The 25678-nt window shown below is 41.3% G+C and overlaps 1 protein-coding gene across 1 annotated transcript in view; it reads right to left on the bottom strand.

The window, feature by feature from the left end:
- Positions 1 to 25678, bottom strand: part of TEC (tec protein tyrosine kinase) — a 148010-nt gene that overhangs the window by 38372 nt on the left and 83960 nt on the right. The window contains exon 3 of the mRNA XM_003258426.3: positions 2693 to 2797. Coding sequence (XP_003258474.1) covers positions 2693 to 2797 — 105 coding nt within the window. The remainder of the gene's footprint in view (positions 1 to 2692; positions 2798 to 25678) is intronic.

The raw sequence follows: 25678 nt of genomic DNA, 5'->3' as shown, positions 1-25678 counted from the left end.
GGTGTGGTGTAGGAGAAACAGCACAGACAAAAGGTAGACAGATCTGGGTTTGAAGCCCAGGGAAGACATGCCAGCTCCTGGGGATCTCCCAGCTGCCATCAGAATGACTCATCTAGAAAAGCATGAAGGAGGAACCATCCCATCTAGGCAGCTGGTACGGATTCCCCACCATTTTCTCCATCCGTCCCTCTTTCGTCTCCCAGTGTCTTTCGAAAACGTCTACTTCTTTTTTTTTTTTTTTTTTGAGACAGAGTCTCGCTCTGTCGCCCAGGCTGGAGTGCAGTGGCGCCATCTCGGCTCACTGTAAGCTCCGCCTCCCGGGTTCACGCCATTCTCCTGCCTCAGCCTCTCCGAGTAGCTGGGACTACAGGCGCCCGCCACCACGCCCGGCTAATTTTTTTTTGTATTTTTAGTAGAGACGGGGTTTCACCGTGTTAGCCAGGATGGTCTCGATCTCCTGACCTCGTGATACACCCTTCTCGGCCTCCCAAAGTGCTGGGATTACAGGCGTGAGCCACCGCGCCCGGCCGAAAACGTCTACTTCTACTTTTATTGTTTTCACTTTGCATCTGAACCTAATGTAAAATTTCACTATGAAAATCTGAAACTAGGATCTATACTTTCTTAGTTATATTTAAGTTATAATAAGAGAGGGTATTTTTCACCTTTCAAATCATGCTGCTTTAAATTGTATAAAGCTCAAGCTTATCCCTTCTTGATTTAATTTTTCAGATTGTTTTCGAACTTTTCTCATATTTATTCATCTCAACAATTTTAATAGTTCAAGGATGGAATGCTTTCTGTTCTACTTGTATTATCATTCTTAAAAGCAACCCAAAACTTGCAGAGTGAATCTCTCTTTCTTGGACAGCAAAAATCCTAATTCTGGGTCCAGAATCATGAGAGCCACAGATCCCCAATGCTGTCAATCCCTAACATGTCTAACAGCCATCAAAGCTGTGGCAGGAGGCCCGGTGCAGTGGCTCACGACTGTAATCTCAGCACTTTGGGAGGCTGAGGCAGGCAGGTCACTTGAGGCCAGGAGTTCAAGACCAGCCTGGCCAACATGGTGAAACCCTGTCTCTACTAAAAATACAAAAATTAGCCGGGCGTGATGGTACATGCCTATAATCCCAGCTACTTTGGTGGCTGAGTCATGAGAATCGCTTGAACCTGGGAAGTGGAGGTCTCAGTGAGCTGAGATCATATCATTGCACCCCAGCCTGGGTGACAAAGCAAGGCTCCATCTCAAAGGAAAAAAAAAAGAAGTGTGGTAGGAATGGTTCTCTGCTAAATTTCCATTATATATGCATTCAACATACTTACGAAGAAGGTTTAAATTTATCTTACTTCTAGATCCAGGTGGTAGGTGTAATATTAGGTATAATATTAATAACAGCAGCAGTAGTAAGAGAATAGCAATAGTAATAATAGCAAGTACCACTTACCTTGCTCTGATTATATGTCAAAGCTATTTATATATCACATCAGTTAATCCTCATAACAACCCTATGAAATGAGTACTATTATTGTTATTATTCTCATTTTTCAAGAGAGGAAACAGGCACAGAGAGGTTAAGTGACTTACACAAGCTCACATAGCCAGTAAGCAAATCAGGCAGTTTGGCCTCAAAGTCACTCTCTAAGCACTTACTGTCCCTGTCCTTCACTCAGAGAAATGGTAGCTATAAAATAAGGAACAGGGAAAAGGAAAATTAAATGTAGCCCTTCCTCCATTTGTGATGTTGCCACCCTAAGTGGAGAATAAGCCAGGAGCTTGGATATTTTGGCTCACTGCTTCCCAAACATCTTCATCCCCCAAAACTGGTAAATGTATAATTCCAATGTAATTGATAACTTCATAAGAGCAATTAAAAACAAGCAAAAATTCCACCACATTGAAAAAGACTTTTGCAACTTTCCTTTCAAGACACGGTGAGACCACAGCCATGGGTAAAAGGTGACTTTCACTAGGGACATTCACTGCTCAAGGGGAGCATAAAAACATCCTCGAGCAGGGAAGGCAGTGGTGAGGTGCTGGGGAGGGGCTGAGAGCTCCGGATTTTCAGGATCCAACTCCACACTCCTGAGTTCTCAAGGCAGGTGGGAACCAAGATACCTGCATGAATGCGGAGTAGCGCAGGACGCCGGACCCTCCTCTTCCGGAGAGGAGATGCCCGTGTGTGTGCTTGGCAGGCTTTTTCATTTACAAGGTGACCTTGGAGAAGCTATTGAACAGGTGAGCACTGATTTCCTCAGACATAAATGAGAATAATGAGATATTTACCTCCCTTATGCAACAGAATCATTGTCAGGGGAAAAAAATAACACGATTACCCCAAAGAAGCATAGTTTAATTAACATATAAGGCTAATTATTGTTTTCATCACAAGCAGCCTTTTAACGTTATTTCCACTTGAGGATAACTCACACCTTTCACTTCTCAGTTGCTCAGATTCATAGGGAAAACTTCAACCCTCACTTTTCAGTCTTAGCCCCAACTCCTTAAGAATCAGATAATGTTGCCACGAAGACTTAAGCAGTTCATGAAGAAAAGTCACAACTATTAAACTGGCAAATGAACCTAGAAATCAGCCAATCAGCCAGCAAAGCAAGGACAGGAAACTGGAATGTCAAAGAGCAAACATGACTAAGCCCAGCACTGCACTGCCACAGAAATGCACCAGCTCACCTGAAATGGATACTTATTTTGACAGGGAATGACACCATCATCATTCTTCACTATTTCCACACACTTGATTTTTGAAACATCAATAAACCCCTTTCTGTATTTCTTCTGTTAAAAGAAAAAAAGAGAAGCATTACAATCATAAGACATAAAAAAATTAACAGTAATATTGTTAATGAAATTTTGCTCTGATTCAAAATATTGCAATTTCTTTAAAATTATCTAAATCATGTTTCCCACTAACTGCTAAAATTATTCAAAATACTAACACTGTGATGACTGTAATCAAAATTATTAAATCCTTTAATTTATCAAGATGAAACTGTTCTGTCCTGCCCCCCAAAAAAACTCCAGAATGGGCCAGGGGCCGTGGCTCATACCTGTAATCCCAGCACTTTGAGAGGCCAAGGGGGGTGGATTACTTGAGTAATCCAGCAGTTCGAGACCAGCCTGGCCAACATGGCAAAACCGCCATCTCTACTAAAAATACAAAAATTAGCCAGGTGTGGTGCTGTGCGCCTGTAATCCCAGCTACTTAGGAGGCTGAGGCATGAGAATCACTTGAACCCAGGAGGCAGAGATTGTAGTGAGCCGAGATTGGACCACTGTACCTCAGGCCTGGGCGACACAGTAAGACTCTATTTCAAAAAAATAAATAACTCCAGAACAGAAAAACTACCTTTCATTGCTACCTGCCCCTGCCAGATACACAATTTATTCAACATCTTCACGTTCTTGATGATAGTCCCCAAAAAGAAAGCGTCAAAGACCAAGCCAAGCAAAATTCCATTTACTCAATCACAGATGCAACTTCCAGCCAGCTCTGTTTTCCCCTTCACTGGGGTAAATGCCTCCAGCAGAGACAGCACACAGAATTGAGAGTTATGTGAGGTGGACTTAAAATATTCACAGAAAGCTTCCATTCAGAGTCTATTATTAAATATTCTAATTTTCTTCCCCATTTGCCTGCCCTCCCTGCCTGCTGTAGATCTGCCTGCAGCAATTAACTAACAGCCCATCAAGACTCCCTGCTCCAAAATCATCCACACCTTTAAGAATAGTTATCCCACACTTGGGAATTTATCCTAGGGAAAAATCCCAAAGAAGACAAAGCAGTATGTGCAAAGATAATATAATGCAGCCACTAAAAATTATTACAAACACAATGTAGAAATAAAAAATATTTGCTGAATAATATTAACAGATGAATTCCACACAAAGGTTGCATAAAGACTAAGGTTACTTTTTCTTCATTGGTAGGTATTCATATGACAAAGAATAGAAGAAAAAGTAGAGAAATGAAGAACATCGTATTTGAGATGTCAGCCATCCCTTGGCCTTAGTCATTGAAAATTCTTTTATCTAATGTTCTGAAACCCCAGCTCTAGCCACAAGCTTTGGGGTCCCCACCCCACTCCCAGGAACCTGCTCTGCATCCTCATTGTCACCACAGGACTTCCACACCTGCCCCATTCACCTGGGCCATTAGCACCTCCCATCTGACTAGAGGACTCTGGCTGTCATCTCCCCAGTGCACATTTATATCCCCTAACATATGCACACACTAGAACCCCACACCCCCTTGACACTTGATATGGTCTGGCTCTGTGTCCCCACCCAAATCTCACCTCAGCATTGTAATCCCTACAATCCCCATGTGTTGAGGGCAGGACCTAGTGGGAGGTGATTGGATCATGGCCGCAGTTTCCCCCATGCTGTTCTTGTGACAGTGAGTGAGTTTTCAGGAGATCTGATGGTTTTATAAGGGGCTCTTTCCCTTTTACTCATTTCTGCTCACTCTCTCCCTCTCTCTTGCCTGCTGCCATGTAAGATGTGCCTCTTTCCATTTGCCATGATTGTAAGTTTCCTGAGGTCTCCCCAGTCATGCAGAAGTGAGTCAATTAAACCTCTTTTCTTTATAAATTACCCAGTCTTGGGTATGTCTTTATAGCAGTGTGAGAATGGACTAATACAACGGTTTTGTCAGTCCCCAGTTCCGTCCACACCTTTCCCCATTCCCTTCATGCCTGGCTATGGAAGGTCACACACACAATCCTAACTGCCATCTCTATGCCCAGCCAGGCTTTCGCTGCTGCTCATCAGCCCTTGTGTATATCTCTAGTGAAGAGAGCCCAGCGGCCTCCAGGGTCACTACCAGTGCCCTCAAAACTACAAACTTCCCATTCCCTTTGCCTCGGTGGACTCCCCCGCTCTCTGCTTTACAGAGGAGACAGCAGTTATCCAGGGGCACATCCCCAAATTCTTCCTTCTGCAGTTCAAGGAAATGCTAAGATTTTACCCTTTTTGCTTTTCTTTTATCCTGTCTCTAAGAGAAAGTTAAAAAGACACAATGGTTGAGACACTATCGTTGGCACTGAACACATGTTATCTCATTCTGTGCTCACAATATCCCTGTGAGGTACACATTATTCTCATTTTACAGATGAGGAAACTGCAGCTGAGACAAGTTATGTACATTACCCAGGCCCTAAGCTGAAAGGGTACATTTTGGGTACATTACCCAAAGCCAGCTAGACTATGAGAGATGCCCGAGATGCAAAGTGGTAAGAGGACTCATGGAGCCAAGTCCCAGCATGGACAAAAGCGGTTCTAAGCAGCCTTTCCACCAGGGCAGGGAGAAGGAAGGACATCCTCTCTGGTCATTCTCTGCTAAGGGCTTCACCCACCCTGCCTACAGACACATTCAGGGCTCTCCTATCCAAACCAGGAAGCATGCTTTCCAACTGCTGCTACTCTAACCCTTCTCCTCTGTTCCTAAAAGAGAAGACAGTGCACCCTCAGTTTTCATTTCTTTACCACCCACTCCCTCCTTAACCACTTGCATCTGCCTCCCACCTCATAGCCTGCTAAGGCTGTTATCGAAAACTTTACTGATGATCAAACCAAACAATCTTCTCTGAATTGTAAGCCACTTTCTGAGATTTGCAAGTGCTCACACTCTTCTGCGCCCTTAGTGGCCCTGACTTGGGGTTGTCCTGGTTTCCCTTTTCTCCCTTCCCTTCAGTTTCTCACAGGACAACACCTGTCTCGTGTCAACAACTGTGTCAAGGATGACAAAAAGACAATAGGGAAAGCTCATTTCCTGAGCATGGAGCCTCGGAATTGGACCAGGTGCTTGTAATCCTCACAGCTGCTCTGCAAGGTAAGGATTACTACACGCATTTTACCCACAAAGAAACTAAAATCAAGTAATGTGCCCAAGTTCACCTGTGGAACAGACTGACATAGCAACTATCATGTAATGACGTGAGTACTATATATATATATATTTTTTTTTTTTTTCAAGACAGAGACTTGCTCTGTCACCCAGGCTGGAGTGGAGTGCAGCAGTGCAATCATGGCTCACTGCAACCTCCGCCTCCTGGGTTCAAGCAGTTATCCTGCCTTAGCCCCCCAGGTAGCTGGGATTCCAGGCGTGTGCCACCACGCCCAGCTAAATTTTGTATTTTTAGTAGAGACAGGGTTCCATCATGTTGGCTGGGCTGGTCTCAAACTCCTGACCTCAGGTAATCCACCCACCTCGGCCTCCCAAAGTGCTGGGATTACAGGCGTGAGCACTACATATAAAAAAGATGCTAAGAGAGCACAGAGGACAATGGCTTACATTTCAGAAGAAGAATGGCAGGAAGAGAAATCTCAGTGAAATGAACAGTAGATGAAAAGAAAAAAACGTTCCACCTGACCTCAGTTTCCTCATCTGTAAAATGGGAATAATAACAGTATCTATTTCCTAGGTTTGTTATGAGAATTAAATGAGTTAATATTTGCAAAGTGCTTAGAAGAATGTCTGGCCCATCTGCATGTATTTGCTAAATAACTGTCTAGCTCTAGGAGCAGCGGGCTATGGTCTGCTTTCAAAACACCCATCTCCATGTACCACCTGGCCTGGCTTCTAAAAGCAGCTGTCAGATGTGGATAAATAGATATAAGAAAATTTGGGATGACTTGATTTTACTTATGTCCCCTAAATTCATACTCTGTGATATATAATCTCCTAATATCCTGTACTGTTAGGCTGGTGCAAAAGTAATTGCAATTTTTGCCATTAAAAGCAATGGCAAAAGCTGCAATTACTTTGGCACCAACCTAACAATATTTGGACCGACTTTCTCCAAATATCTTGTTATGAAACTAGCAGATACAGGTTCACATGTAAGTTGATCATTCATTCTTTTATTTATTCTGCCAGCAAACACTATGGGACACCAACCCAACTGGGCAACAAGCACCATGCTGAGTGCTGGAGTTTCAAAGTTATGAAAGGAGGGTTGAGGGTCTCTTCAAGAGGATTTCACAATATGATGGGTGGAAGGGGAAGAGGGATGATTCACAGTCTAGTAATGATCAAGCAATGCTCTCTTGTGGTATCCTACAGAGTGGGGCAGTGATGGGGCCACGAGAAGATGGGGAAGTTTCAGGAAGGAAGTGATATTTTGATTTTATTTTTAAAGGATAAGTATGAGTTTTCCTACAGAGACAATGGAGAGAGTTTCAGGCTGTAAAACAACAAAGTGCTGAGTATTTCGGGAACAGAAAGAAATTCACTGTGGTTGAAGCTCAGGGTGGTTCAGGGGGCTTGTAGGAAATGACACCAAAGAGACTGTCTGAGGCCACATTAGGAAGATGCTTCTGCACCAGCCTTATCAGTTTGGATTTATCCTGAGCAGTTTTACATGGAGAATCAGGAGTGCAGTACTGCGGTGTGTTTTTAAAAATATAATGATTAACGGCAGGTGAAGAGTGAGTGTTGACAGGGAGGCTAGCTGGGCGACTGCCATAATGAAGGTGAGAGATGAAGTTCTGAACCAAGTCAGTGGCAGTAAAGTAAGAAAAGCAAAGACACCAGCTAATTTAGAAGGCAGAGTTCACAAAACTTTGTGACCACTGAGATATGGGGATTAAGAGTAGAGAAGGACTGAGGGGGGCTAAGGGATTTTGAGTTTGAGTGACCAGGAAACACGGACACCATGAATCATGAGAAGGAACACAGAAGGACAATCAGGTGCGAGGAGGCAGGGCTGGGAAATGTTTGAGGGACAATTGAACAACCAGGTGGAAGTTAAAATATGGGTCCAGAACTCAGAAATGCTTAGCACCGTCTTTATAGAAAGACAATTCTGCTGCAGAAATGTTTAGCGCCATCTTTATAAAGACAATTCTGCTTTTCACAACACATATACAGTATATATATTGGCAGCTTATTCTAGCCACATCTGAAGGTAACCCTGGGAGGTTAGGCAGGGCTGCGGAAAAAAAGGATTGGAAGGGCTGGGCACCGTGGTTCACTCCTGTAATCCCAGCACTTTGGGAGGCCAAGGAGGGTGGAACATGAGGTCAGGAGTTCAAGACCAGCCTGGCCAACATGGTGAAACCCCATCTCTACTAAAAATACAAAAATTAGCCAGATGTGGTGGTGCGCACCTGTAGTCCCAGCTACCTGGGAGACTGAGGCAGGAGAATAGCTTGAACCTGGGAGGCGGAGGTTGCAGTGAGCCAAGATAGTGCCACTGCATTCCAGCCTGGGCAACAGAGTGAGACTGTCTCCAAAAAAAAAGAAAAAAAGAAAAAAGGATTGGAAGGGATAAAGGATTCACCATAGGGAACACAGAGTTACTGAGTGAGGCATGCTATCCCATGCACTTTCTTCCCAAGCCCACCTTTAACTCCTGACATGCCAGCTTTTTAAAGCTTTTCCACAGTGGGGCCCTTTAGGAATAAAAGCTTTAGGAAATGATTTCTGAGCAGTTACCGTAGAAGGAACACACAGTTTTTCCTCCATTTAGACTATTCTTTAGAATTTCTTCAGTAAGAAAATACTTCATGATTCCTGGCATATGCTATATGCTATTGTTAATATTGTGGCCCATCTGGGTGCAGTGGCTCATGCCTGTAATACCAGCACTTTAGGAGGCCAAGGCAGGCAGATCACTTGAAGTCAGAAGTTTGAGACCAGCCTGCCTAACATGGGAAAACCCCATCTCTACTAAAGATACAAAAAATTAGCCAGGCTTGGGGGCACATACCTGTAATCCCAGCTACTCTGGAGGCTGAGGCACGAGAATCTCTTGAACTCAGGAGGTGGAGGTTGCAGTGAGCCAAGATCGCACCACTGCCCTCCAGCCTAGGTGACAGAGCGAGACTCCATCTCAAAATAAAAAAAAAATGTGGCCCAAGGGGAAACATCCAAGGTCATTACTTTTTTGTGTGTTATATTTCCTTTCTATTCTATAGCCTTTGCCCTGTTTACTAGACTGAAAATCATGATGAAGCTGAGACTTTGCCTGACTCACTTTTGAATCCTCTATGAATCTTCCGAGCTAAGAAGACCACCTGACACTTAGTGGATACTAATTCAACAGTGTGCTGACCCAGTATGCAAAGGACCATGGGCAATACTGTGTGTGTGTGTGTGTATGTGTGTGTGTGTGTGTGTGTGTGTGTATGTGTGTGTATGTGTGTGTGTATGTGTGTGTATGTGTGTGTGTGTATGTGTGTGTATGTGTATGTGTGTATGTGTGTGTGTGTGTGTCCTCTCTTGCACACTTTGCAAAGCTCGAAAATGGAAGTAAGCAATGACCATTTTATATCTTGTAAACCAGCATATATGGGAAAACAAGGCATTAAGATGAAATATAACTTGCTTTAAACTACACATCAACTGAATGGCAGAACTGGGAGTTAGATGGATGAGATTCTGTCCCCCAGCAAGACTTACAAGGCACACTGTTTTCCTTTAATTTCCAGAATACTCTGTATTTTAATTATACAAATATCCATCCTATTTAAAGAAATCAAATGAGAAAAAAATGTATACAAATAACCAGGCTGGTCTCAGGTGATCTGAGGAGTCATTTATCTCAGGACACCCTCTTGTCCTTTTCCCAAGGCATCCAGAGTCCCCACCATGCAGAGGGAAAGGCTTGCCAGGGTGTCCCTCCAATATTCCAAATGATTCATCCCTTTCCCACATCACAAATTTTATTCCTGATGTGGCTGTTCCCAGGGTCTTGCAGCAGAGGAAATCTCCTGGGTGAATCACGTCTGCATTGCAAGAGGACCTCAGAGAAGGAGCATGAGCTTTGGAGACAAGCAGATCCTGACTTCTAGCCTCTGCTTTGCCACTTATAAGCCATACAATCTAAGGCAATCTCAGTTTTCTCTCTGTGCTTCAGTTCCTTTCTCCATAGAAATAGGGCAATGCTGCTCTCTTTGCCAAGCTATCAGCAGGATTAAAGGTAATGTTCATAGGTGCTTAACAGTGTCTGACACATGGAACTCTGTGATGGTCAATTTCATGTGTCAACTTGAGTAGGCTAAGGGATACTCAGACGGCTGGTAAAACGTTATTTCCAGGTGTCTGTGAAGGTGTTCCTGGAAGAGATTAGCATTTCAATCAGCTGAGTGAGTAAAGAAGATCCACCTCTGCCAACGCAGATGGGCATCATCCAATCCGACGAGGGTGCAAATAGAACAAATAAAGGCAAAGGGAAAGCGAACTCTTTTCTTAAAGCTGGGATGTCCATCTTCTCCTGCTCTCAGACTTTGCTGTTCCTGGCTCTCCAGACTCCAAAGCTTCCACCAGCAGCCTCCTCCCCTACTCTTGGTTCTCAGACCTTTGGACTTGGTCTGAATTACACAATTAGTTTTTCTGTGTCTCCACATTGCAGATGGCAGATTGTGGGACTTCTCAGCCTCCATAATCAATTGCATGAGCCTATTTCCATAATAAGTCTCCTCATATACATCTATATATATCCTATTGTTTCTGTTTCTCTGGAGAACCCTGATTAATACAAACTTGCTCCCCAAATGGTAGCATATACTGTCAGTTTTCACAGTAACCCCAGGAAGTTGCAGGAAACTGAGCACTGAGAGGCTATGAGACTGGTTAAGGATTGTAGAGGCTGAGCCAGAATTGAACTAAAATCCCTCAAAAACAGTAATGCTTTTACCTGACTCCAGGTCTCTAAAGCTTGAATAGTTATGGACTTTTATTATTAAAAAAAAGAATGTTATCATGTCCATAGCTAACAATTATAGAACACTTACTATAAACCAGCACCATGTTCGCCTTTTAATGTGGATAATCTCAATGAATCCTCACAGCATTATAACATGAGAATTATTGTCAGCCCCATTTTGCAGATGCAGAAATCAATACATAGAGAGTATAATTAACTTGCCCAAAGTCACACAATAATCCAGGATTTGAACTTTAATTCCAATCCTGAATTTGTAAGTGCCACCTATACCTAAGTAACTTGATATCATTTAACTATGTGCAAACATAAATTCAGTAGAAACTTCTTAAACTTATAGCTTGTATACAACTATAAAACCAAAGCAAGTTCACAAATTAAATACAAACAAAACTATACAGCAAATAAAGTGAAATTAACATTCCTTGGATGTGACAGATGGGGTGTTGGCTGGAATTGAATCTCTCTCCCTAAGTCGTTCTCTTGCCATCCACATGCTTCTATTCCTGTGTGCCACATGACACCCTCTCCCACCTCTTTTCTCAATTCCAATTATAAAGAACCTCAGTTTGTACATCTATTGCTATCCTATCATTAGGCCTCATTTTGCACCACTGAATTGTTTTGTGTTCAGTCTGTCTCTGTTCTTTCTCAGCAGGCCACAACAATTAAAACAGATCTCAAACCCAAACCCAAAGCAGACTGCTGAAATGGCACGTTTAGCAACAAAGGACCATGCAGACAAAAAAATACACACACACACACACACACACACACACACACACACATTAAATAATATTGGGGGATAAAATATTTCATCAAATTAAGAAGACAAAATTTAGAACTTGCGGTTTTCAACACATGCATAGCACTAAACCCATGGCTAACATACACTGCATTCCCTCATGACAATTTGTATTTAATGTGTGAACTTGGTTTAGTCCTTCAGCCATGTTCATTAAATATTGACTGCAGTGTCCTTTTACCATCTGCAAGGCACAGATACCAAAGTACCATAATAGAGATTTGAAAACACACACACACAAAATCCGTTGCCCTTATGGAATGTACAAAACCCAATATCTTCTAGGGTTACAGAGACAAATGATCATATTTACAATGAAAGTTCGGGTGAGTCAATTGTAAAAGACTAAAGAGTTCCAGTCAACTGTTTAACAGAAAAGAAAATGAATGACGTATTCTACTAAAAATCCCAAATGACCCTAAAAGGCCTATTCTATTCATACATGTAGTCTTTTCCCTTTCCACTCAGAACAGATTTAAAAGAATGGGTCTTAAGTACAGCAGAACACATTAATTAAGAGAAACGAAAAAAATCTCAGGATGGATTTGACATTTTTCTTGTGAATACTGGGAATAATTTTTACATAGAGCTTTCTCAGAGAAGTCCAATGAATAGAATTTAAAGGCACTTCCAATTTGGTGATACTATGAGAAACTGCCGCCTCTTTACCAAGGACAAAATTCTAACAAAAACTTGGCATTCCATTACTTGGTATCTCATTATTTTTTCCTCCCTTTAAACTAGCTTATAATAGTAACTTATACGGGTGATTTATATTTTATAAAGTGTTTTTACACTAAGGAGAAAAAGAAACATATTAAGAAACCAGTAATATATATATATATAAGCATGGCAAAATATATATATAAGCATGGCATAATTTTAAAGATTATAGTTTTTAAAGTGATATCCAGAATATAAACAGGAAGAGGAAAATCTCTATAAGAAATATGAAGGCAAAAATTTCATTTCCAAAATCACAGAAGAATCTTCATATAAGATCGTGTTGATGTAGGCAATTATAAAGTTTCTGAAGACATATTTTCACTGTATTTAACATTTAAGTGTTGTTGTCTCCCCCTAAGTTATCTTATGACCACTTAAGACTTTTCCATACCTCCTGGCAACCCTCTTCACAACTCCCCTTCGTGGCCCCAGAGCTAAAACCTATCACCAGGTGTGTTTTATTACAGTTGAAAGCAAAACTTACTAACCTATGTGTTTTGAATTAAGTCTAAAAGTGATTTAAATGGTTTAATTCTTAACATTAGTAGGAATTACAATACATTGTGTAAAAATAAATGTATACAGATCTCTTACTGCCTAAGTTTCATGTAATAGACTTCTGAATTCAAGGAATGCCAAAATTAATAAATTCAATCCAAAGATTACAAATGCCCTCGCAGCAAGGACTATGCTAGTGATCTCTGATTGCCACATTTTTCCTCCCCTTTCTGGGGAGTTGGCTCAGCTAGATTGCACTTCCTTATCTGCCATGCACTTAGGTGAGGCCATAAGACAGTTCTAGCCAAGGCGGCATGGAAAGAAGTGACATAACATTACTTCCCATCCTCCAAAACCTTTCACACTATCCTTCCTGTTCCATCCCCTTCCTTGTCGCTCTATTAGACTCAAAAGATCCACTGAAAGATTGTGGGGACTGAAAAACAATGAAGCCATTAAACGGAAGAGGCCTGGGTCCCTGAATCACCATGTAGAAGGCAGTTATCCATAATGTAAGGAAGAAAGAAACTTTCTATTGTGGTAAGGCAGGAGTTTCAGGGTATTGTAAGTTATAGCAGTTAGCTATCTTGAATTCTAGATTAAGAGTACTCAGCCGGGCGCGGTGGCTCAAGCCTGTAATCCCAGCACTTTGGGAGGCCGAGGTGGGCGGATCACGAGGTCAGGAGTTCGAGACCATCCTGGCCAACATAGTGAAACCCTGTCTCTACTAAAAATACAAAAAATTAGCAGGGCGTGGTGGTGGGCGCCTGTAGTCCCAGCTACTCGGGAGGCTGAGGCAGGAGAATGACGTGAACCCGGGAGGCGGAGCTTGCAGTGAGCCGAGATGGTGCCACTGCACTCCAGCCTGGGGGACAGAGCCAAATTCCGTCTCAAAAAAAAAAAAAAAGAGTACTCCACACCTCAGCTACTCAATGCCTCAGATTTTTTGCTGATAAAGAGACATGTTGAACTAAATCAGTGTTTCCCAAAGAGTGCTATGGTGGTTTCTGAGGGTTTTTTCCTTTATAATCTTCATTATTTAATTTTTTCCATGCTCACTGCAACAAGAATAAGCAAACCTTCTTCTCAGTCATTCCAATACCTCTCAAAAGTAATTTAACAATTCAGGTGCTCTCCTACACTTTTTAGAATACTCATACAAGCATATGTATGTATGTATGCTATACATACATATACACATAGACATAAACATGCACGCTTATGTGTGCATTCACATACTTATACAAGTACTTTCATTTATATTTGGGAGTGTGTTGCATTTTTTTCACTTTTATATACCATAGACATCTCAGGTCAATACATACAGGACTGAAAGGAATTCTTTTTAATAGTACTAGAACTTTAAAGAAAATGTTTTCTTATGATGATGCTTGATGGAAAGTACACAGCAATATAACAAGGTGTGTGTGTGTGTGTGTGCGTGCGCGCACCCATGCACATGAGCGCACACATGCATGAATTGCCGGAAAAAGATCAGTTAAATATCTCAAGCTGAGGTGGTTTTAGGTGGAACTTGGATAAACATTTGTAATTATTGTATATAGTTTTATGATTACCTTTTATTCATGGTTTTCCATGTACTGACTGATACAGTTTCCTTTTCAAATAATTGTGTCTAAGAAAAAAACATTAAATTATTTAAAGGAAAACATTAAATAAATAGTGCTTTACAGATGGTACATATATGGCAAATTCATGTAAGTAGTATATATAATGGCTGAAGTCTGGGCAACAATGGCTGAAATTATCTCTTTATTTTGAATTCTAACATTCCTTGACATTTGTTATTTTGTACCTGTCACTGTATTCCTCGACTACCAGGCCTGCCTAACACACCTCCCAACACATGTGTGAAGAGCACACTGGGAACACTGACTTACACAGAACAAGATTCAATCTATAGGCATATGTTCAGGTGAAACCCCGTAAAGGTTACACACACTAACTCTCAGCCACCTCTCCTGAGACGTAAGCATTTCTAGACAAATCTAAAATGCCTACTTATTCCCATCCCCCAGGTTTCAATACATTTTACTGAAAAAATACAGAAAATGCAGAAATAGACAATGGATTTTTATGGCAACATTTGCCTTCTGGAGATAGATCTCCCACCTGGACACATTTTCAGCCTAGAGTGGTGCATGGGGAAATGTGTCACTAGGAAATAAGAATGTATATGAAACTCAGTGTTGGCATTTGGGATCTGAATCTGGCAGCAAAGATGCAAAATGATCAGATTCCATGGGGTGAATGGAAATATACTAAATCATAGATAGCATCTGATTTAACCCATATTCAAATAATAAAGAATAATAGGTAAGACTTATAATAGCACTGTGTGCCTGGTACTGTCCTATGGTTTATGCATATCAACTTGTTTAAGCCTTCCAATGACCACTATACCATGTTACCCCTCCAAAAATGGCAAGAGCAAAAACACCTGTGGGAAACTGACACTAGGTGACAGCAACAAAAAGGACTCCCACTTTGCAGATCTGTGAGGGAGGACAGTCCCTGGCCATATCTAGTATATGAAATATCTACCATCTGTTTAGCACTCGGAGCTGAGCATCATGGGAAGTAGGGCGCTAACTACCACTACAAACACTAATATTTAGATTTGAAAGCAATAACATGTAAATACTTCATTTGTCTTAAGTACTTTTCCTGCAATTCTAGTGAGTATGTATGCTGACTGGAGACTTGTTCAATACGGTCTGAAATGCCAGGTGAGTGTTTATCAGATTATAACTATGAATTTTCCCATTTAAAAACCTAAATTAACTCTACTAACTGCCACACCTAAAGTTTAAGCCGTCATGGAGCCAATTTCTAAAGAAACAGAAGCCCACAGAGGCACCCTCTACAACAAATATCAATTTATCATTACACATTAACAAAACCCTCTTACTTTCCATGTGTCTGCTAAAATGATCTTCCCAGGTTCACTTGGAATCTTACTGAGAGGCAAATTCCTCTGACTCCAGGATTTCAGACCAATGTGATGTCAGAAACCTCTTTAGCAAGAACCAAAGAAATAGGGGATAGAGTTCCTACCTACAAAGCATTTATAATCGAGGCAGGAAAGAAGTCATGGACAGCATTTTGACACCCTAGCAAGACGAATCAAAGTTCCCAAAGTTATTTAAAATTTCAGGCAAGAAACAGAAAGGTAATCATAGAGCATTATCTGTGGATCACAACTGGATCCAGAGTGCCAAAGAGCCTCAAGTACAAGAGACAATGGTGATTTGATCGTTAAAGGAGAAAAGACTGGATATTGCTGTCTCCTGAGACTAATAAGAAGTGACTAGCAACAGGCTGGCAAATGTAAATGATGGGAAAACTACAAAAATGTTACCCTAAATATAAAATCAGAAGTTATTAGGAAAGTTTAAAACTGATGAAGAACTTGTAAAGTTGATTGACTTTCAGAGACATGTATGTGAATAATATATACAGCAATTGACTATGCTGCTAGGGGACTTTTTAAAAAATTTATTGAACACGCCACAATATTTTCAGTATTGTCTCAATGTTTTAACACAGCAGAGTCAATATGACATAATGATTGAGCACCCAGGCTTCAGTGCCCGGCAAGCTGTGTTTAAATGCCAGCTCCCTGGCCCCATGGAAATTAAATAACCTCTTCTAGTCTCTGTTTGCTTATCTGTAAATGGGGATCTTAAAATTATTAAATTCACATAACCTATCTCCTAGATTATTTTCAGGATTAATTGTGAGATGCTCACAGGCACATAGCACAATTTATCTGGACCCTCACAATCACTTACTGTCAGTTATTTGGTTTGTTTTTGCCTTTAAATATAAGATTTATACAATTTTCCAGCATTTACACTTTTTTCCCATATATACAGCCTTAATTTTTAATATTACATACTCTCTAATTTTGTTATACAATTCAGTAAGAAAAAAATATTTAATACAGATCTTTTAAATATTTCACTGGCATTTACATTGTTTCATTAGGTAACATACCAATAGTTTTTCACTTTTTCCTTAAGGATGAATTCAGTAAATATTCCAGGAACTCAATAAATATATGAGTAGACAGTTAAGTTTGACTATAATGCATAAAATATCACAGAACAAACTAGGGAAGTAGGATAATAGCAGAACCATTCTTCCTCTTAAAACAGAATAATATTTTAAATAACTATTTTTAAAAGTAATTTGGTCTTATTTATCAATTACCATAGAAATGTAGGCAACGCAGGGCACAGTGGCTCATGCCTGTAATCCCAGCAACATAACACTTGCTATGTTGACCACCTTGGGCAACACAGCAAGACTCTGTTTCTACAAAAAAATTTTAAAAATTACCCATGTGTGGTGGTGTGCACCTGTAGTCCCAGCTACTCGGGAGGCTGAGGCAGGAGGATTGCTTGAACCCAGTTCAAGGCTGCAGTGAGCTATGATGGCATTACTGCACTCCAGCCTGGGAGACAGAGTGAGACCATAAAAGATATGCAGCTGAAGTCTAATAACCACTCAGGACAATATTTGCTGAGTATATGCTATATGCTAGATAATGCACTAAGCACAAAAGGCATGGAAGCATATGTCCACACAAAGACTGACACAAAAGCTTTCACAGTGGCTTTATTTATAATAGCCTGAAACTGCAAACAACCCAAACATCCATCAACAGGGGAAACAAATTGTGGTATAGCCATACAATGGAATACTTCACAGTAATAAAAAGAAATGCAATATTGTTATAACCAAATGAATATATGTCAAAATAATATGCTGGGTGATAGAAGCTAGTCTAAAAAAGAGTACCTGCTATATGAGTTTGTTTATTCTAGAACTCTAGAACATGCAAACTGATCTATCATGTCAAAAAGTAGATCAGCGATTACCTGGGGATGGTGGGAATGAAGGGGGAGGTATGAGATAAAGTGGCATGAGGAAACTTTTAGGGGTTATGGGCATACTCAGTATTTCAGTTGTAATGATGGTTTCATGGATGTATACCTAATGTGAAAACTCATCAAATAATGCAATTTAAATACGTGCAGTTATTGGAGCATACCTGTATAATGCTGAAAAAAATATGGCCCCGGGTCTCGGGAACCCTGAAGTCTGGGGATACTTGGAAACTACAAAATTCTTTGGTAATAATTTAACGTTCTAAATCATAAGCTTAAAACTGCAGTAACAACAATGGTAAAAGAAAAAAAAATGAGTAGAAAGATTAAGCAAAATAACTCTGGTTTATAATGGGCCAGAAGTAGGTAACTGATCAGCTCTCATTTAAATGAAGGCTCTGCCCTAGTATTTGTTCCAAATTAGAAAGAACTCACCCATCCATTTGATTCCCTCAGTCTTAAATGAAAATGAGTAATAAATAAAATAAATTCAACACCTCCTATCAAGGCTGCTGCTTGGTCCTAGCCTTCTCTTTATCACCCCTTCTTCAAGGCAGGCCTAATAAAGGTCACCAACTGGAAGCTCAGCAAAGGCACAGCCACTCCCTCTCCTGCACCTGCAGCAGAGCCTGGCACCTGGCAACCTGGCACCTAGCAGGTGCCCAATAACTTTGTTGAATAAGTCAATGAATGAATGAATAAATAAATAGGAGGGGACTCAACTAAGTGGAATTGTTAAGCAGTTAGACTTTTCTCAGGTCAAATTTCACAATATCCAGTTGTAGCCACCACTTTTTCTTTTCCTTTTTTTCTGATTTTTTTTTTTTTTTAAAGAGATAGGGTTATTGCTACATTGCCCAGACTGAACTCCTGGGATCAAGCGATCCTCCCATCTCAGCCTCCTGAAGAGCATAACCAGCACCACCACTTTTTCTTAACTACGCCATTTTCAAGAAGAGTTTTTGCTCATATTTTTTATCTTCTATCTTTTTTTTTCTTCTGCTGCAGCTCTCTCAGACCTATACCACACCAGGTGGGCACAGGCATGCCAGGAATCTCCAGGACCTGCTTCCTGGAAACAATCCCAGACTCCGCTTCCTCTCCTCTCTATTCCATCAAAGCGTACTGCTGCACATGGGAATACCCAAGTGACAGAGTAACTGTCCCATTACAATCTTCAGAGATAAACGTAACTACTGTGAAGGGAGAGATGGTTATCATTCGATATGTTACTGAGCATCTTTTGGCCTGTTTTTTTGTTTGTTTGTTTTTGTTTTGTTTTTCTTAGCAGCAAAAAAGAAGGAAGGCCCTTTAGCCTAGGTTTCAGTTCTTAGGTTTCTATGGTTAATACTGACTAGCAGCACTTTGCTTCTCTAGTAGGAGTGCGTGTGTGTTCTGAGGCTGTCCAGTAAGCACTTCATGTGTTAGGGTTTTTTTTTTAATGATACTTTATATCTTTATGAAAGTGGAAGTAACTAGAATCACATAAACATGATTTCTCATCAAGAGGAACTTGGGAGAGATAAGCTTTGTAAGTTTCTGATGGGTGAGAGTTACAGATGGCAAATGGGGCAAGATAGAAAATGCAATTTCCGGGATAGATGGTGGGTGGCAGGGGCAGCAAGTAATCCAAATATGCAATGGCCAAATCTGTGGAACAAAACCTACCACTGCAGCCCAAGGGGGAACACCATTCCCACCCCACCTCCTGGTATCCCAACCATGACCAATGGATTGATGAAGTGATAACCCACAGCAATGACAGACAACAGGGTGGGAAACCCTGTGGCAATTCTCCTGAAGCCTTCCCCTGGGGCTGGATTTCTGGAAAGGTGCATCGAAAGGCTCACAGCCTCTTGGAAACTTTGCCTCTACCCTGCCCATATCTAGCCAGTTCTTCTACAAAGAAGAGCCCCACTCCCTGCTTATCTGATGTTAGTGGAGGGCACAGAGGCATGCACACAATTATGAACTGGAAATATAAATTACTTAAAACTGAACCGAGCTTTGCTAGGGAACGGCAAAAGCAGAACATTAACCTGGTCTTTAAATCAGCTGCTACTTGGCCCTATATATCTCTCTAGTTCTCTTCAATGTTAAAGAGATCACATTGCAGTTTGTTTTCTAGATGTCTTTAAAATACTAAACTGCATATAATGGCAGCTTCCCTATACCCTTTGCTACCCCCTAAAAGAAAAACATCCCCTCCTTGTTTTCAGTGAATACAGTCAGCCATACCAGGTAAAGTTTCTTCCTCTTGCTTCTCTAACGGGAAGTTTGATGAGTAGATGATGAGAGTTGGGGGGAGTGAGGAAGTGGGCACAGGGAGAAGGAATCACCATAATGGCACCCACAAGAAAGAGAAAATGTATTTTAGAGCCAGGTCTCTAGTAGCAGATGCTGAATTGCCCATCAACTCTCCCCTCAGTAAAATACTCAAAGAGAAATACACAGAATTGCTTCATTATGTATTCCATGGTTTTTGTGGGTTTCATGCGGGCCAATCACTGCTTTTACTACAGTTTCTACAGGAATATTCATTCAACTGGTGTTGCAAATAACAAACTTACAGCAAACTTTTGTAATACAACCTACCAACTGTGAACATTCTGTAGATAAAATTATTTTTAAAACAATTTCTTCTACTGACTGAGCGCTTGATGATATTAAGGAAGTTCTGTTGATATTTAGGAGTGTGGTGATGGCACTAAGATTCTGCTTAAGCTGGGGGCTCCCTGACTTCTGCAGATGAATACTGAACCATCTGTAGAAGAAATGATGTGGTTTCTGCAAGACAATGGGAGTAGAAGGGATTTGTTATAGATAATGAGGTAGGAGCAAGTGTGACTAGGGTTACTTGGTTGGGTGATGGGTACACGGCGTTCACTGTACTATTCTGTCTACTGTTCAGTAAGCTGTAAATATTCTATGATAAAAGGTTAAAAAACACTTCTCAAATATTTTTTAAAGCCTGATCAAAGTTGTAGCTGAATCTACTTACAAACTTCTTTTTTGAGAATAGAGAAAGAGCCCATTATAAACCAATAAAAGTAGACATGGCACATTTCTTAATTGCTACTAATGAAGCTTTTGCTGTCCTTTGTGGTAAAGTGCACACTGGGCTCAGAACAGGAAGCAAGCCTTAGAAACAACAACAACCCCGATGTTTATACAACTGCTCGTATAGGTCATGTGTGCACAGCTCCTTGCATTCATCGGTCTTAAAGTGCTCCATAATTAATTACAGAACCACTGACTCTGCCGAAGTAGTGAGTCATTTAGCATCTGCAATTTACTGTTGGGTAAATGGGGCACTGAGGTTAAACAAATTGATCAAGGGCAAATGAATAAGATACAGAAATCTAGGCTGCAATGCTGTACTCTTTGCTGGCTATCACAGCTAGGAGCCATAATTAAACTATTCGTCCCCTCTTAGTTTGCTCTTGCTAATGCAACTAACTCTCAGTTGCTCTAGTGAAACTAACTCTCATTCATCCCTGTTGCAGAATATCTGGCCATTCTGAGAGATGCCCCCTCAGTGCAAAATACAGAATCCCCACTGTCCAATAGCCACGCCACTCACTGAGTGCCCACCAGCACCCGCAACAGAAGCGTTATCTGTCTGCTTTTCTCTTCCTTACCCCCGTCTCACCTCCCTTCCGGTGGTACAGAGATACCACATTATAGCACCTATGCAGCAACCAGTCTTGGAAGGTGTGATTGTTAACTTTAGGTATCAACTTGACTGGATGAAGGACTGCCTAGATTGCTGGTAAAGCTTTCCTTCTGATTGTGTCTGTGATGGTGTTTCCAGAGGAGACTGGCATGCAAGTTAGTAGACTGAGTGGGGAAGATCCCTACTCAGTGTGGGGCAGGCACTCTGGTTTACATGTCTTAGATCTCCCTGGGCTAAGAACCAGCAGGCCTCTATAATATAGCTTACTGCTTAAAAGCAAAAAGGCTGAAGCCCAACTCTCTGAGTTTGAATCTCAGCTCTGCTACTTACTCACTGTATCTCCTTGAACAAGTTACTTAACCTCTCTGTGCCTACATTTCATTAGCTATTAAATGGGATGAATAATAGCACCAGAACTTCATATGATTGCAGTAAGAATTCAAAGAGTCAATTGATGTAAAGCTTTTGGAAGAAAGCTGACAAATGGTTTAAGTGCTTGATCAATTTAGCTACTAATATTATTTTTGAAAAGCATACGAGCCCTTAGGAAACATAAAAGCAAAAGCCACTAGTTTTGATTAAGGAAAGATCCTCACACCTACCTTCTAGACCCCAAGAAAGATCTTCTGAGAATTGATGTTGAATTTGACTATGTCTTTTTTTTTTTTTTTTTTTTTGAGACAGAGTCTCGCTCTGTCGCCCAGGCTGGAGTGCAGTGGCGCAATCTCGGCTCACTGCAAGCTCCGCCTCCCGGGTTCACGCTATTCTCCTGCCTCAGCCTCTCCGAGTAGCTGGGACTACAGGCGCCCGCCACCACGCCCGGCTAATTTTTTTTGTATTTTTAGTAGAGACGGGGTTTCACCGTGGTCTCGATCTCCTGACCTCGTGATCCGCCCGCCTCGGCCTCCCAAAGTGCTGGGATTACAAGCGTGAGCCACCGCGCCCAGCCGAATTTGACTATGTCTTATAAAAGCCATGAATGAGATGTTTCCTTAGGTCATGACAAATATCAGTTTTCTAAAATTACAGGAAGCCATAATAGAAACGACCAGTGTCTACCAATATCCACTCTTCTCAAACAGAAAAAGAAATCAACCTTTCCTCATGGGTCTTACAATACTGTTTTTAAAATGACGGTTGATGCTTCATGTGACTCCACTATTTTTACCCTTTGAGGCTGTTATTTTAGTTCTGTCTTACAGTATGAAACCAATACTGAGCCAGCCAGTGGCTAGATTAGCACTTCCTTTTTATGTCAGGAACAGTTGATCTCTGGTAACTCACAGCATTTAACACACAATAGCAGGGAGCATCATTGGTCAAAAATTCCTCTTCAAAGCATAAGAGTAATGTTAGAAAGACATATTTTGCCAGTTTGTCAGGCTGTCTTGATGGCTAAGTCATATTCCAGTGAATATAAAGATTAATATATGTCTGATCCTTCCATAAACACACAATTTGGTCAGCCAAAAAATATCACAAAGCTATCCAGAGGCAGCGCAGTACAATGGTTCAGAGCTCTGGGAATCAGGCTGCATGGGCTGGGGTCCCAGCTCTGCCACATGCCCACTCTGCAACCTTCAGCAAAGTACTCAACCTCTCTGTTCTTCAGTTTCATCATCTGTAAAATGGGGATAGTAACTGTATCTGCCTCATACAGTTCACAGGATTAAAGTTAATACTTACGAAGCACATAAGACCATGCTTGGCACATGGTAAGCACCCAAAAATATGCTACTTTGGCATATGGATTAAGCTAAAGGCACTTAAAAAAAACAGCACATGCAAGAAGGGCACTGTGACCTTCCTTGTTCTTCTTGAAAGCATGAGATTAACTGCCATGAAAAAGGTGCCCTCCTTGTACCAGGAGGATGAAAGACATTCATTCTTATCACCAGAGATGGGGAGTTGAGGCTGAGGGAAAGCGGTACAAACCTTGTTATACTAGTCCTTATCTTGCAACTTTTGCACAATTAACTGTCCTAGTCCTGAAGTGAATTCTTATACTTTCATGTTGCCTCAGCATCCATTTGAATAGATTCAACTTTTTCATACCCAAAGCAGGGCTCAGTCACCCCTGACAGTTCTAGTTCCACACCACACCCAAAAGGCTCAGGCCAGCAGCCAGAGATAAGAATCTAAAGGCATCTCTCCTGTCTAGCAGACGGGGTTCCCCACTTTATCGAAGCTTCCCTTAAAAGCACCATTCAGGCCTTTGCCCAGGAACTTAAAGTGACCCCACACCCTACCCCTTATATATACTGCCAATTCCCACATGCATTTTCTCTCTCTGCCTGACTCCATTCCTGCCTCATGCAACCCGGAGATGGAGGACTGCCCTCCCAACCCATTCCGCCCTTCCTGTCCAAGATCTATAAGGAAAAATCTCTGAACTCATTTCCTACCTGGTGATGTATTGAGTTTCCACCTTTCATCTGAAGAATCAATGGCTGCAGCTGCCTCAGGCCATGCTTTCCCAGGGATCCTGGGGGGAATATCAAGTCAGGCTCCCAGCGCCAGGGCGATGGTCAGGCAGGTATAAGCTGGACATGGGTCAGACAAGAGCCACAACAGCGGCTGCCAGATAAATAAGATAAACAAGTTCCCCATGTGAGGGAGTCCCCAGGTTCCAGATGGGCTAACTAGGCATAAAACCATCCTTCAGGCTAAAGAAGCACCCCAGGAAAGGGACACTGTAGACATTCATGTCCAGCTACCCTGCATTTCCCATCAGGGCAGGGTTGCTAGTCAACCTGGTACTGGAACCCCATTAGCTAGAAGCTCTCAAAATAGCCCCAACTCCTTTTTCCTATCACATCTTTACAATTTACCAATTTACTACTCTTTGTCCAACATAATATATAAGCTTTCAACCCTTACAACTTCCCTGGGTCTTTATTTTCCTGGTGAAGGCTCCCACGTACATGTAAAAATTACTAAATAAAAATTCTATGCTTTTCTCTTGTTAATCTCTCTTTTGGTGGTCTAATTTAAAAGGCCCCAGCTGGAAAAGCTAAGATAGGCAAGGGGAAAAAATATTTTTTTTCTCTCCTTCACACAATAGAAGTATATTTAAATTTAAAAAGAAAAAAGAAAAAAACTAAACTAAAAAAGGCCACAGAGCCCTTCTGTTTCTAATCCCAGAAGCCAGTCTTGATTTTCATTATGCAAAATGCATATTCAAAGGTACCAAGGAGATGATAAAGAAAATAATGTTTTCCACTGTCTCTGTTTTTAAGGTAGAAATGTTTTCATTCTTAAAGCATCTTTGAAGCCAACGGACAGAAAGGTTTCTAATATTCTATCGGCCGGAGGCTTACATACAAATGGCCTGGCAGGGCAGGTATTTTCTCCTTTTACAGGTGAAGAAACTGAGACTCAGAAAGTTTCATCAACTGCTCAATTTCATAGCTGGTAATGACAGATCCAGATTCAGAGCAGATCTGCCTGGCTTCAAAGCCCACAGCATGTCCTCTCAGGAAGACACCTCCTTTTAGGATAAACAGCATTAAATGAACCAGATCCAATGATTCCAAATTTACTTCTCTAACCCCATCTTCTCACTTGCGTCTTGAATCTGTATCTCTAAACTACCTAGGAAGACATCTCTCCTTACCTCTTTCATTTACATCTCTTTCACATGACACAAAACAAATCTATCATATTTTTCTTGAACCTGGATTCCATTCAATCACTCAACAACCACTGCACTCCAGTCTGGGCTACAGAAAGGATTTTTTTTTTTTTTTGAGACAAAGCCTCACACTGTTACCCAGGCTGGAGTGCAGAGGCACGATCTCGGCTCACTGCAACCTCCGCCTCCCGGGTTCAAGCGATTCTCCTGCCTCAGCGCCCCGAGTAGCTGGGACTACAGGCGCCCACCACCACACCTGGCTAATTTTTGTATTTTTTTAGTAGAGATGAGGTTTCACCACATTGGCCAGGCTGGTCTCGAACTCCTGACCTCATGATCCGCCCGCCTCAGCCTCCCAAAGTGCTGGGATTACAGGCGTGAGCCACCACGCCTGCCCAAAAAGAATGGATTTTTATATCCTGGAACTTAACAACAATGGCAGTATCACTAACTTTTCTTCCAGGCTTACCATACGCCAGTTTTGCTTTAAATTTATTTAGTGCATGTTGTAGATGTATCATTTCAACTGATCCCCGTAACAACCCTCTGAAGGTGGATGAGTACTGGGCTAAGTGATGCCTTCACCTGCTTTGTGAAGCTTATAAGTGAGAATGAGAGAAAGAGACTGAAAAGCTAATTGTATTAATAATGTATTAAAATAAAATAGAGATAGGTGGTGTAAAGTAAAAGTACAGAATGACATTATACAGGGAAATCTAATCTAATCTGGAAGA

This window comes from Nomascus leucogenys, chromosome 20, assembly GCF_006542625.1.
Source record: "Nomascus leucogenys isolate Asia chromosome 20, Asia_NLE_v1, whole genome shotgun sequence".
Lineage (NCBI taxonomy): Eukaryota > Metazoa > Chordata > Mammalia > Primates > Hylobatidae > Nomascus > Nomascus leucogenys.
The sequence above is the reverse complement of the archived record's forward strand: the minus strand, read 5'-3'. Positions and strand labels throughout refer to the sequence as shown.